Source organism: Panthera onca, chromosome A2 (genome assembly GCF_046562875.1).
Source record: "Panthera onca isolate mPanOnc1 chromosome A2, mPanOnc1 haplotype 2, whole genome shotgun sequence".
In the NCBI taxonomy this organism is placed as follows: Eukaryota; Metazoa; Chordata; class Mammalia; order Carnivora; family Felidae; genus Panthera; species Panthera onca.
This window is the reverse complement of record NC_138340.1, coordinates 120,852,914-120,867,900: the sequence shown is the minus strand read 5'-3', so window position 1 is coordinate 120,867,900 and position 14,987 is coordinate 120,852,914. Positions and strand designations below refer to the sequence as shown.

Here is a 14,987-nt window from a genome sequence, read left to right as displayed (position 1 = left end):
GGTTTCAGTGGCTCTGACTTGACCACGTGCCCACCCTTGAACCAACCATAGTGGCCAGGGAAATGGGACCCCTTGGGTCCGCCTTGAATGACAAATCCACCTCTGGGCTCAGGGGCTGGGTTCGACTCCACCAGAAGCACATAATTGGAGCATGGGAGACGAGGCAGCTCTGGGTGCGGTTTCCCGAAGATGGTGCCTAGGTTCTAGATGGCAACGGTGAGAGCTACTCACCATGGGGGTGGCGCTGGGGAGACTGCTAGGCTTTGACTAGAGAGACACAAAGGGTGGAAGGAGAAACACTGGAGGAGTAAGAAAGAGGGGGGCCAAAGAAAGAAAATAACGGGATTCCCTAAAGTTGTATCTCGTCCCACCAGTGTTCAATGTCACTACGTCACCTTGAGCTTTGAGCCCATTTCTCATCTCTGCAGAAAGAGTGGTTCTTTACTGGGAGCATACAGCAGAAGCACCTGGAAAGCTGTTTCAAATGACACAGGCCCAGGATCAGTTGTGCTGCCCCCTGCCCTCCCCCCCCCCCCCCCCCCCGCCCGAAGGCCAATGGGAAGAGCTCTGAGGTCACGATCAGGGCGAATACTGCAGTTTCTGCCGGGGGAGAGCAGTCCTAGGTGACAGCATCATTTACCGCCCACAGTCGAAGGTGATGAAAACGGCATACTGATTTCCCTTAACACCTGCCTGGAGACATACAAACATAAACTTTTCTAACTTTTCATCCATCAGAGGTCCTGCCTACAGCAGCAGTTCTCAGAGTGTGAGGGACCTGAAGATACTTTCAGAGACCCCATGTGGTCAAAACTATTTTCATGAATTATCTCATCCACGGACTGACATTGTGACTAGCCTTTTAGAAACTACCATTTGTTAAGTTTTAGTCTGCTTTTTAAAAATATTTATATCTGAGAGAGCGCACATAAGCAAGGGGGGGGGGTAGAGAGAGAGAGAGACAGACAGACAGACAGACATAGAATCCGAAGCAGGCTCCAGGCTCCGAGCTGTCAGCACAGAGCCCAACGCGGGGCTCGAACCCACAAGCCAGGAGATCATGACCTGAGCCGAAGTTGGACGCTTCACCAACCGAGCCATCTGGCGACCCTGGTCTATTTTTTTTTTTTTTCAACTCTGATTTACCTTAAACAGCTACAAAAAACCATATTCTTCCTTTTTTTTTTTCAATGACATAGGTCTGCACAAGGCCAGAGCTCCTTCCTACACTTCAAACAAAATATTTCATCGCAGACTGAATACAAAAGCAGATGTGAGAACCCATGTGTTGTCTGTTAAGCCAGACACTAAAGAGATTTACAAAAAATGTAAAATAACGCCAATATTCCTACCAGTTTTTGTTTTGTTTGGACAGCGGGGTTATTTTTCATTAAAAAATAGGCCATTTACATAAACACGCAATGAATTTATTACGGCTATGTTTAAAAGAGTAAATACGTAACATTTTTCTCAGTTTTACTTTTAAATACAGTAAATATCAGTGGATACAACTCACATAAATGAAATCTCTCTGGGGTTCTCAGAAATTTTAAAGAGAATATAAAAAGCCAAAAAGTCTGGGGTTGCCTGGGTGGCTCAGCCGGTTGAGCGCCGACTTTGGCTCAGGTCACGATCTCGCGGTCCGTGGGTTCCAGCCCCGCGTCGGGCTCCGTGCCGACCGCTCGGAGCCTGGAGCCTGTTTCGGATTCTGTGTCTCCCTCTCTCTCTGCCCCTCCCCCGTTCATGCTCTGTCTCTCTGTGTCTCAAAAATAAACAAACGTTAAAAAAAAAAAGCCAAAAAGTTTGGGTACCTCTGGACCAGAATCCCAGTGGCTCAGATCACTGGGACCATTTTTATATTTAAGTGTCCCAAGCTGGCAGAACTGCCCACCTGCTTACACAGAGAATGAGCACGCACTACAAAAAGGCACCCCCTAGCCATTGCATAGCCTGATTCGTGCTATAAAACCTTGAGGAAGTGGGAACGATTCAGTGAATTCATTGCTGAAAATTTGTTCTTGCTCATTACTCCCACATCTGTTAAGCGTAGTCCTTTGAGATGGTCACCAGCATGTAACTCTACTCTCAGCCACTAGATGGCGCTGCTTACATAAAAATACTTGTGCAGACGAGGCGTCTCTAAATGAGCTGTTTATTCTAGAGATGTTGGATGGGGGTGAATGAGGCTTTGGCCCATCTTACTCTGACAAATACTGACTGGGTCAGGATAACTTTCCTTTCCGTTCCTGTAGATTTCTAACCTTGAGATCACTGACAGTGAGGAATTGGTAAAAAGTGCAGCTTTCTGATAGAAGAGAACCCAGGGGATTTAGTTATTCTTCTATTCAACTTTGCTGCTAAGAAACCACCAGCTGGCCTAAAAGGAAGAGGCATGGATTTTTTTTTTCCCTTGTCCCTTCATTACATTTCTTTTAAATCTATTCCAGTTAATTTCCCCCCATCATTTAAATGTTAGCCAGTGATCTGGGAAAAGGAGCCAGGAGCAAAGCCAACCTGTGAACCACCGGGGTTTACTATCTGAAAAATGTTTTCATGGAGGACTTTTCGTGTGCAGGCAGAGGCAGAGAATGAACACAGACATCTAAATTAGGACGTATAAGCAACATTAGAGCAGGTGGCACAGGTATCCCCGAGAGAAAAGGCTCCCTCAAGTATCTGATAACCTTTATTTCCTGTCCCGCCTTCTGCCTAACCAGGGGATGAGAACTTTAGAATCATCTGGGGAACCTTAAAAATAGAGATGCCTGAACTTCACTGCTGGGGGCTTTGATTCAAGAAGTCAGGAGAGGCCAAACATGGGTACTTCTTTAAAGCTCCCAGGGTGATGATTCTAAGCTGCAGCCAGTTTGAGAACCACTGACCCAGCCAAATCAACTATCTTTCAGACTGCACGATCAATTCCACACCATTAGGGGATTCTAATGTAAAATAGTGCTCCGTAAAACCTGGTTTTGTGAGCAAATGTAATCCAAGTTCAAATCCATTCTTACAGCATTATGTCCCACTCCATTTTATCACTCTGTGTGTGAGAGGTAGGAAGAGTCATTACTGCACCTGTCACATTTACTAGCTAAGTCACACTCATCTTCCTTCACTCCTGAGAAAAGACTGGTTATGTCAGTTACATATTATTTCCAAGGGCCCTCCTGTGGGGCAGATCTACAGGTTTTCCAGACCCTGTGAACGTGAGAGGATCTTTTCAGTGCCTTGATGCTTTCTACAGGAACAATTCAGGCTCTTTCTTTGGCTTGGTGAAGGGCAATGAGCCACACGGCGTTTGAATCAATTGTCCTTAACAAAGCCACAAAGCCTGTCTGCCCTCCAGAACCAAGATCCTTTCCACAATGGCACAGGGGAGGAGCCCATCCAGGAAAAGAGCTAACCTCGTTATCTTGCATTAATGCCAATTACGGTGTCGGAACTTGAACTTTATACAGTAATTAGAACGGCGCTAACACAGGGAGCAGTGGAACTGGTCTGCATTCACTCCTTGCGTTGGTTATCCTCTGCCATATTCTACTCCCTTTTCTCAATTCATTCTCTGTCCTGCCTATCCCCACGGTGGGGAGACTGACTCATGTGGACTGTATCCCCAGCGACTTTGCTCTACGGCTTTAGGTACAGTTTGCCCAAATGGAAGGCAGAGGCAAGAGATCAAGGGTAGAAGAGAGAGAGAGAGGTCAGATTATTTCTTCCCCTACCGCCTCCCTCTTGTGTGATATGGCAGCCTGGACTGATTGTGGGAGCCTCTCCTGTACAGTCCCCCTACATTGTGAATCCCCCTTCTCTGCAAGCCCCCCTCCTGCAGGAGCCCCCTGCGGTGTGGGAGCCCCCCCTGCGGGAACCCTCCTTCTGTGGGAACCCTCCAATTAAGTAAGCCCCCTTCTGTGCAAGCCCCCCTTCTGTGGGAGCCCTTCTCTTACGGGAGTCCCCCTCGTCTGGAAAACCCCACTCCAGTTCTTACTAGACATCAATAACCCCAGGGTCTTCTTCTGGTCCCTTCAGCACGGGGGAGGTAACTGCTTCCTGCCATTCCCAACCCCTGAGAAAAATCCCTTGTTAATCAAATTCTCTTCAACATCCCAGTGACTATGTCTTCCATTTCCTGCTGGGTTCTGATTGCTAGGACACCTTCTAGACTAACCGTAACCTGAATTCATTTTTCACTTTTCAATCATTCACATAGAAGTCCTGTAGGTATAACTGATGTTCCTCAAAGATCTGAACTTTAAGAGAATTTCTAAGTTGCATTTTTTTTTCCCACTTACGCCTTCAGGACCTCGAGATGTCTTTGAAATACTCCCGACTAACGGGTGCCTCAGTTTCCTGTCGTGTAAAACGAAGGGACTGCACAAAATGGTCTCCAGGACTCTCTTCCTCCAGGCTCTGGCTTTTCCTGCCCTCAGGGAGTCAAGTCAGCCCAGGGAGGAAGAAGCTGTCCAAAGGGAAGGGGGGGCCGTGTGAGATACCGTCTTGGTGTATTTGGGATACACATTCCTCAGGGGGAGTTCAGTCTATTATTTTAAAGTTTTAAAGTTAGCCATCTGCTGTCCATTGGGCTGTGTGTCCTCTTAAGTTATCATAAAGAGTATGTGCAAAGCTCTGGGGCTGTTTTGTGGTGGGAGTGGTTCCTTCAGCGTCTGTGAAGGAGGGTGGGCCTCAACAGGTTTTACCAGAGAGTCTGTACTGGAGGCTAAAGGAGGGACAGGAACTGACCGATCACAGGAGGGGAAGGCATTTCAGATGGCAGGCATAGGGGGAATGGGAGGGGAGGCGAGGGGACAAGAACATTTGTGGACTGCAGGCCAGTGGGGGAGGCCAGCAGTGGAAGACAGTCTGAGAGAGGTGGGGCTGGACTGCAACGGGCGTTTCCATTCATTTTTCAATGTCCCTCACCACTTGCTGCCCCAGGGATTGCTGCAGCACTTGCCTTCAGGCAGGGTGGCCCGTTAGCACCTGTCCTCGCCATGCACCTCTTGCTTCTCTGACGCAACTGTCTGGGATACCCGTGGGCACCCACCTGGCTCTCCACATGCACAGCCTGGTGCGCGGGACACTTAGCAGCTCACAAGCACCCCTCAGCCAATAGAGGACAGGCGGTGGTAAACACCCCACTTCAATTCCTCTCAGGAGCAATTCCAGATGGCTCTGCAGAACATGCCCAACTCAGTAACGTCCATTTCCACTGGCTTCTCATCTGTTTCATTCTCCTGACTTCTCCTTCCCGCTCATTAGAATGCCTTTCCAAATTACCAATGGACCGAATCCTTGCCTCAGGCTCTGCTTCTAGGGGAGCCCAGGCTCAGACAAACTGCAAATGTCCTGCTGAGGAATATGGACTTTGTCCTGCAGACAAAGCAAATTATAGCATTTCCAAGATGAAAACAACAACAGTGAGAGCAACAGTCTTATGAACAAAATGTCATCAAGGGCCACCGGCTCCTAAGTACCATTGCGGGATTTGGAGGGGGGTGGCACAAAGAACCATTCAGTCTGAGCTCAACTGACTTGTGAGGCTTCTGTTGGTCAGCAAGACCTGGAGGTCCGTCCTCTGGTGTGGCCACTCCTTCCCGCTCCAGGGCAGTGGAGGGAAATGTAATGTCACTGCTGGGCAAAAATCTCTGGCAGGCTGACTGGTTCGTGTGGGGGAAACGGCAAAATAAACAATGAGAGGATCACCTTGGATGCAAAGAAGGGAATTATTTCAAAAAGAAAATAGGCGGAGTGGGGTTTGGGAGAGATTCTTCTTCTTTGAAGCCACGCATCTGTAGAGGAGCACATCCTAACCAGGCTCAAAGCCCTTTAACCGGGAAAAGGTCAGTCTTCTGATCTCACAGGAAGAAAAACAGAAACCGAAGAGGGCTTCCTTGCTGCCACAGGAAAGCAAGAGAAATCTGGGAGTTGGTCCGAACTGCTTGAGAAAGCAGAGGTGGCATGGCGTGGGGGAGCATGAAAAATGGGGGGAAGTCTGGGCAGGATCCCAGGGGAGCAATGCCAGCGAGGAAGCAACATCCAACCCATTTCCGGGACCGTCACATGGAAGTCTTCATTGGGTGATTTTGGTCCTGTGCTATAGTTATCTTCTTCTGGTCCCCAACCTTAGTTTAAAGGCTGCTGCATATAGACTCTTTGTTAACCATCCAAGGGAGAAATGAAGGGAAAGTGGGGGTGGGGGGTGGGGGTGGAGAGGGAGCTGTCAGGGTGGGGGAGGGGCCGTGCCAAGGGGTGGAAAAAAGCAGCCTGGGTCCAGAGGCTGGCACTGCTTGGTCTCTCTCTGCATGTGTGTATGTGACGCCTTGAGTACAGAAGATGTTTTACTCAGGGTTTGCTCTAACATATGTGAATTTAAAGCATATTGCATTCTTTTTTTTCTTACTTAATTAAAAAAAATTTTTTTAACGTTTATTTTTGAGAGACAGAGTGTGAGTGGGGGAGGGGCAGAGAGAGAGGGAGACACAGAATCCGAAGCAGGCTCCAGGCTCCGAGCTGTCAGCACAGAACCCGACGCGGGGCTCGAACTCACGCACCCCGAGATCATGGCCTGAGCTGAAGTCAGACGATTAACCAACTGAGCCGCCCAGGGGCCCCTTCTTCTTTAATTTTTTGAATAGAATGCTTCACTTATCATGGTTCAAAATTCAAAGAGTATGAAATAGTAGCCAGGAAGAATCTCTTTCCCACCCTTACCTCTCAGATACCCACTTCCTCACCCCACAGACAACCAATGACACTTGGTCTTGTACCGTCAAGGGACAGTTTATCATTTTGCAAGAAAAAAACATACACGAAACTGTTTTTCTCCTGGTTTACACAAACGAAACCGCATTATACACACTATATTGCAAGCTGTTTTTTGCATTTAATAACTCCGGGGAATCTTTCCATATCAGCACATGTGAATATGCTTACCCTTTTCTTGGATTGCATGATACTCCTTTACATGGATGTCCCCTAATTCATCTAAGCAGTCCCCAGCTGATGGGCATTTAGCCTATTTCCTAACAGCGGCCATTACAAAAAATCATGAAATGAATAAGCTGGTTAGATATGCTATATTCTAAACTGTGCTTTTATTCTGTCAAGAGTACGGATGATTTTTATCCAGTAAAACATATGCGCAATTGAATGCAGCAGGCCGAATTTATTGAATAAACATGGGCTATTGAAAATTTGTTGTCACATGTATTTGATTCAGCAGGGTATCCTTCATAAGAAAGCTTAGCTATTAACAGCAGTGCATTTTTAAAAACAGATCATGTAAGGGGCGCCTGGGTGGCTCAGTCGGTTAAGCGTCCGACTTCAGCTCAGGTCACGATCTCGCGGTCCGTGAGTTCGAGCCCCGCGTCGGGCTCTGGGCTGACAGCTCGGAGCCTGGAGCCTGTTTCCGATTCTGTGTCTCCCTCTCTCTCTGCCCCTCCCCCGTTCACGCTCGGTCTCTCTCTGTCTCAAAAATAAAAATAAATGTTAAAAAAAATTAAAAAAAAAACAGATCATGTGAATATTGAGTGATTCTTAGCATCAGCTGACTTAGCATGGTGAGAACCAAGGGTGTGTGCTTAAAGCAATCAGGGCAGTGAGAACAGAATGAGGCCTCACTGCTCTGTAGGTTTAAGAAGCTCTGAACTTGGGGCTTAGAAATCTGAGTTTGGTTCCGTACTCTGCCAGGGTATCTTTTTCAGTAAAATGGGGACAATGATTCCTGCTCTATGTGCCTGGCAGTTGTTCTGAGGATGAAATGAGAAATTACTTCACATGTGTGAAACTGGTTTATAAACTATTTATTTTTTAATATTTTTATCTATTTTTGAGAGGGAGAGAGACAGTGCTCTCATGCAAGCAAGGGAGACACAGGGAGAGGGGGAGAGAATCCCAAGCAGGGCTCAAACCCAAGAACCAGGAGATCATGACCTGAGCCAGAATCAAGAGTTGGGCACTTAACCAACCGCCCAGGAGCCCTGAAATTGGTTTCTAAACTATAGATGTCTGAACCAATGTTAAATCCTGTTCTATTGCTCATAGTCCTGGTTTTGGGGGTCTGTACATAATCCATCTATGTCATCAATTCTGAAATAAGTTTCATAGAAGAAATGACACTGAGCATGACCATTTTGATTAAATGCACCAAAATGGTGGCCCTTAAATATCCTAATATTTTAAAAACCGATTAAGTAAAGAATCAGAAAGGAAAGGATTACTACTGGCTAACTACCCCAACTCTTTTTGTACCCTCCCCACCTCCCCGCCTCATCTATAGTTTATTAAAATCAAGTTCACTGCTAACCATCTTGATAGGAGATAAATCTGGAAACCACTCAAATCTGATGTGGTAAGTAATATCTTTATGCCAATTAACACTGATAATATTCTTGGATTTTCAGGTAACATACTCTCTCTGGATTCATTTGGAAATGATCAATAAAATAATTGGGTGAACAAAGTTTAAGTACTCTGGAAAATGAAATGCTGGGCTGTCTGGATTTGAGAATTATTAGGAAACCTACCCATTTCACTCATTAAAACCTTGAAGATGCGCCATTATCGAAGCAGACAGGTGCCTCGGGCACTTCTCAGTCAATCCATTTAAGCTTCCGCTACCTCTTGTCTAGTCACTGCCTCCATGGCAACAGTCCACTGACCTGCCCTTAAGGGAAACAGAATTTCTGGCAAGACTGAGACTTTTAATAATTCCACTTGTCAATACAGGTCAGAGAGAAAAAGATGGATTTGTACCAAGTTACTTAACAAACTCTCTAACAGAATGAGCAACCTCCAGCAAGTGACCAGACCCAGTGTTCCGAATGTCCCCAGGAAAGCCAAACATTGCATCGTTAGTGGCAAGAAAATCCACACCAGCCACGCCTGTCCATCAAACCCTTCACGGCACTCGGACTTCTTCTCTCAATGTTTTCTTTGCTTAGCTTTCCCTAGAAAGGCGAAAGTGTGCTGGGAAGCTCATCTTCCCAGCGTGATAATTGAAGTGATAATTAACCTGATTATTCATTTCCTCCAAGATTTCATTGTAATAAATAAATACAAAATGATCTGCAGCGAAGGACATCTTTTGTCATGCAAGTTTCCGTATGGGAATAGCATCTAGGAATGTCAGTTTCTAGTGACCAAACTTCCCTCTTGGCCAAGGACAAGTCTCAAGAATTACCGATTCAACTACCCAGAACCCAAACTCTCATCCCAAACATACAAGAGACACTCTTTCTATTCACCTCTTTTCCTGGAAATATTCTAGTGTAAAGCCTGCAGTTGTAACAGATTGCCTTTTTGGAGGCATTACTCTCTGACTTGGAAATATAAACGCTGCTTCAGAGATTTATTTTATGATTCATCTTCTGATTTGTCATGGCTGGGAAGGTCAGCTTCCAGATTTTCTATTCTAAATTACTTTTGAGCAGATTTTACAAACAGACTACGGAATGGCTTTTGCCTGAACCAGAACAAACTCTGAAAGTTAGGGCTCAAGTCCCCTCCATTCCCCTTGGTAAAATGTAAACAATCAGAAGACCCACCATTTCCCAAGTCAATTATTTGTAAAAGAATAACAGGTGCTTTGGAGGCACTGGAGTTATAAAAAGGAAAATGGCAAATAATTTTTTCATGGGCCAGCTGCTCAGCTGATGTGCTTTTGGGGAAGGTTCTTCTAGGCTCTAAAACTCAATCAGCAAATCAATTAAGATCGTGCCCGTCTCTGCCATCAGGACCGCGCGTTGCCTGCCTCTGCCCTCCTCCCCGTTCCAGTGATTTCTGGTGCGTCCCTGTCCCAAAGCCAAGGCAGCCAGTCAACCTCAGGTTCCTTTGCTTTAGGCTCACACTGGACAACGGGGGAGGGTGGGGGCGCCGTTCCGGTTTAATTAAGGATGAGTAATCACCACTCTGCTCTGCTCCTTGATATCCGTCCCAGTCCAAGCTTGCCTTTGACAGTGGGCTCAGCACAGACTCAGTGGGGGCTGACCGGCGTGACTGGCTGTCACTTTCTTTCAGTGGAAAACAGACAGGACCAGGCAAAGCAGATGGTTCCGAAAGGGGCACTTCCAAAAAACCTGCTAGCAAACTGTGGTGGTGCCTTTCAAATAAACAGCAACTTACTGGAGAGGAAAATCAGATCTTCCTCGCCACATCCTGCCACCGCCCATCCAGCTTGAACATCGCGCACTTAGAAGTTTCTAATCCTCACGAGGCATGATAACTCTTCGGTTGGGGCAAAGGACAGCCTGTCTTTTAAGCCTCCCAGAGATAGCCATCATCACCGATAAAGGCTCCCACCTCTATCAGTAAAACCTGTTATCTAGGTAGGACCACCTTCAGGAGAGGGCTGACCCGTGCATCTCACATGGTCGCTCAGTCCTAAGACACAAATACCATGTGTTTGCGTAGCTAGGTGGAACTAGAGGCAGCCAGGAAGGCCTCAAGTGGCATTAAAACCAAGGACTATTTTCATCACAAAACATTAATAAAGTGACAAATAATTATTTGTGAAGTCCTGGCTCCGGCCGTCAGAGTTTGGGCAAATCAATCCATATTTCCGGGCCTCAGTGAGAGTAGACGATTTCTTTTTCTTTTTTTTCTTTCTTTCTTTTTTATTTTTTTTAGTTTTTTACATTTATTTATTTTTGAGACACAGAGTGAGACAAAGTGAGAGTGGGGGAGGGGCAGAGAGAGAGGGAGACACAGGATCGGAAGCAGGCTCCAGGCTCTGAGCTGTCAGCACAGAGCCCGACGTGGGGCTTGAACCCACAGACTGTGAGTTCATGACCTGAGCTGAAGTCAGACGCTCAACCCACTGAGCCACCCAGGCGCCCCTAGACTGGAGGATTTCTAAGGTTCCTTCTAGCACAAAATTCTAGATTTCTTTGGGCGGGGCTGGGTCTCTGCCAGCATTCTGGTCAATCACATACACAATGAATCAAGCCGTTATTCAGCATAGATTAAAAACAAAAGACTGTTTCTGTCACACACGCTGCTTACCTTTTCAACCGCCGTGTGTTCTTCATTTGCGACGCTTGTTTTCCTTGATTCGTTTTTCGACCTGCTCAGCCTCCTGGATACTTTTTCTCTGAGCAGAGTGGCATATCCAATGTGCTCGTAAATGGGGTTTGTTGTCATTTTGGAAATGTATTCAGAAGCTTTTGTTTCTATGTACAGTGTTATCAAGCCGTCTGTGACCAGATCGTGAATCGATTCAAATCTCTTCTCGCCCACGAAGTGTTTTCCATCATAGAAGAGCCTGTAGTTTAAAGTCTGGTTTCCAAACCTGTCCCCAAGAGAATGAGAAATCACAACAGTGTCAGAAGCAAGAGCAGTGAAGAAAATCAGCAACTAACAGTTTTTGGGCGTACTGTATGCTAGGTGCTGAACTAGATACTTGGCATGATTTCCGCCCTCCCCCCCCCTCCATCAAATTATCATAGAGAGCCTTTGAGACAGGTAGAATTACTATCCCCCACTTTACGGCTGAGAAATCGGAGATCTGAAGAGATCGGGTACCTGCTTGACGTTATGCCCCTGGAAAGAGGTAGGGGTGGGATTTAACAACCAGGGGGTCATATTGTATCATTTGACCCTAGAAATCACGAAGGCCGTTCGACCCTTATCATCCTCATTTGTAAAAGGCAGAGGGTAGAGCCTGGTCTACAAATATTTTGCTTTCAAACTTCCGTGTTGAACACTGGCCACACCCCTCTACCCCTCCCCTATGACCTGGCAATTGCCTCTGCAAGGCCTTGATGGGCCCTTTATATTACATCTTTGACCGCCACCAGTCGAGGAGCTCATACTTCCCCCCATAGTTAGTGCCACGGAAGGGAGGTGAGGGGAGTTGGGTGAAGCTCCCTGCTGGAACTGCCATTGCCAGGGTCCTAGGGATCTGGGATCAATAAGGGACCTATAAGGTTCTTCCCCCTTTAGTACTGGCTGACCCTTCTTGGCCTTGGTCCTATATCGCACAGCCCCTGCTTAGTTCCCCACTGGGGCTGCCAGCACTTGTTGCTGGAGAGCTGGGGGACTGGGGGATAGGGAAATACTTTGCACACCTCGGGCACTTACTAGCTTTTGAAGTACTTCCTTATATTGACATCATCTAAGATATGTTCCCTGGGTGCAACTTGGAAAGTGTTCCACAGCCATGATATTCAGATGTCACACTGAATACGCCATTGTGGGCTGGCTGGGACGTGTTTCCAAATGATACCATTCATGCTATGGAGAAAGGTCTTCCCAATTCCAAAGAGGTCATAAGTGAACTTCCAGAAGACAATTCGATCCTGGAATTGGATGCTTTCCCAAACTTTATGGGATTGCCGTAAGAATCAACTGGCATCACATATTGGATCGAGCTTACAAAGGTGCAGAAAATGCAACGTTTTTCGGGCACTGTGATTTTTTCCAGTTCTTGTGATGTTGTGGTGAAAGGCTGCTGAGAACTCAGCTCCCACGGCTTGCTAGCACAGAGCATCATGACTGCCATTGGGAGTCAATGGGAGCCATGGGTCAACGTGATCCCTGAGAAGACCCCATGGACAAACTCCACGTCGGTCCAGACGCACATACGCAACGTGAGGCGAAGACTTACGACACGGGCTCCAACTAACTGAGGCTGGGGCGTCGCTCCCTCAGCTGGGTCAGTTTCAGGCAGAAGTGACTATAGGGGCACTAAATTCCCAGATAGTTTTCCAGTTTACTGTGTGTGCAGAAACAGAACCTCTGTGCCCATCCTACTGACAACATCTGTAGCCTAAGAAGTGTATGAGCCTCTCATATGCTACTGATACTCTGTCAACAAAGCAAAAATAAAAAATAAGTAGTGGGGAATGGGGAGTGATAGGTTAATGGGTACAGAATTTCTGTTTGGGATGATGAAAAGGTCCTGGAAAGGCAATTAACGGAGATGGTTGCGTAACATTAAGAACATACTTAATGCCACTGAATCGTACGCTTAAATCTGGCTCAGATGGTAAAATTTATGTTACATATATTTTACAGCAATAAAAAAAAACGGGGAAAAGTAAATAAAGTCACTCATAAAGCAGCTGCAACAATGGATGAGATCAAGTTCACCTTAGAGCTAACGTGTAGCATCCTGGCTGGCGTTGGCTTTCTCTAAGAATGTAGGCGCCCTCCACGCCTCCGAGAAGCTCGTCTGCCTGCTCCCGGGAGATGATCCCATGAAACCTGAGGAGAGACAGACCGTCCTTGTTCTTGACTGACCACGTACAAAGTATGCACCACAAAGAGTGAGGCTAAAAAAGATGGTGGGGCCACGCAGAACCCACTGACCCCGACTTGGAGGAAGAGGGGAGTAGCGACCATATATCTTCAAGATGCCTGTGGAACCACTTCTCAGCAGGCACCCAAACATATAAGGAGTATTCAGGTAGGCAAAACAAAGGAATAAACACCCAGTCCCCCTGGCTTTCTGCTACTGTCTTGCTCTCAAGCTGAAAATTAAAGTCAAAACAAAAAGCCAGGTGACGGCTCCTTCTTTAACCACGGGGAATAACAAAAGGGCAATTACCAACTTAGCTCTCAGTGCAAACACAGAAACTATGTATTGTCTGGATTGCTAATGAACACTATCGATTATCAACCTGCTCACTTCAGGTGCAGGGTGTTGTTAATTTTAAAGACTCATTCTCTGGAAATAATAGCCAACTATAATCAACGCTCTTCTATTTCTTTTAATTTTGAGAGCAATCGCCTAGGGATATGTTTTCAAAAATGTATGCATTTTTCTTTTTAAAGAACATTTATTATTAGTTTTAATTTTAAAAGTAATACACATGCATGTAGAAAACACAGCGTATCTAGAAAGAATGTAGGCTTGGCCAATGATGGCTCTGCTCTGGAGGCAGATGTCTGAGACCCACAGAGTGGACAGTGATTCCTGGGAGCCAGGGGCAGGCACTGGACCACTTTCTCTCTTGTCTTTAAGTAAAGGCAGCTTCCCCTCCCCCACTACCCCCACCATCACTTATCAGAGAGTTGATCAATCCATGTATCATAGGAAAGTGGGGGAGCTGGGTTGGGGGGTGAGGTCAGTGCTGAGGGATCCAGGCTATTCCCATTTGGGTAATCCCAAACTTGAAGATCTTTGGGGGAGTAAATTAGAGAAGAAATTTTTCTGCACAGGGAATCCTTATTTCACCTACTTGGAGTCGGGAGGGGGGAAGGGGAAGTTGGCCAGACAAGTTTTGGCTTTGCTCCTCAGGACTGTGAAAATTAAGTGAGGAGAAATGTAGAATGATAATATTTGGGGTGGGGGATGACTATTTCAATATTTATTTGCCTTTTGTACTTCCTTAAAAAATTTTTTTAACATTTATTCATTTTTGAGAGACAGAGTGAGGGTGAGGGAGGGGCAGAGAGAGAGGGAGACACAGAATCTGAAGCAGCCTCCAGGCTCTAGCTGTCAGCACAGAGCCCGTCGCGGGGCTCGAACCCACGGATGGTGAGATCATGACCTGAGCTGAAGTCGGACGCTTAACCGATCAAGTCACCCAGGCACCCCTGGAAATTTTAAATTTAAATCCCAAGAGCCAACAAGTGGAGACCCTGGAGCAGCACCTCTCTGAAAGGAGCACGGATGTGGCATAAAAGCAACCTGACTGCCCCCAAAGAGACCAGCGTCCCCAGTTCTTGCAAGAGGGAGACTCAGAGGAACTGGGGCAGAGCTCAGATGCAGGATTGGAACTGACGGATCTGTGTCCGGGGACCCTGGAGCCAGAGCAGAGGGGTCTGGGGCTTTGTGCGGGCGGCCACTGAACCCTGTGACCCTTGTGGGAACGGCTCCTGTGCAGTCTGAGCTGGGCTGACAGACCTGAAGGAACCCTGCAGGTGCTGGGCCAGTGGAAGTGTGTGCAAAGAGCACGTGTGTGAGTGTGTCTATAAGAGACAGAGGTGGGAGGAGAGAATGGGTGTGTGTGTGAGCATGAGAGGGTGTGTGCATGAGGAAGAATGTG

At 46.7% G+C, this 14,987-nt stretch overlaps 1 protein-coding gene across 1 annotated transcript in view; it reads right to left on the bottom strand.

Moving 5' to 3' along the window:
• CHN2 (chimerin 2) overlaps positions 1 to 14,987 on the bottom strand; it is a 299,494-nt gene that overhangs the window by 92,126 nt on the left and 192,381 nt on the right. The window contains exons 5-6 of the mRNA XM_060632800.3: positions 13,087 to 13,200; positions 10,999 to 11,284 (exon numbers count right to left, since the gene is read on the bottom strand). Of these exons, the coding sequence (XP_060488783.1) occupies positions 10,999 to 11,284; positions 13,087 to 13,200 (400 nt within the window). The remainder of the gene's footprint in view (positions 1 to 10,998; positions 11,285 to 13,086; positions 13,201 to 14,987) is intronic.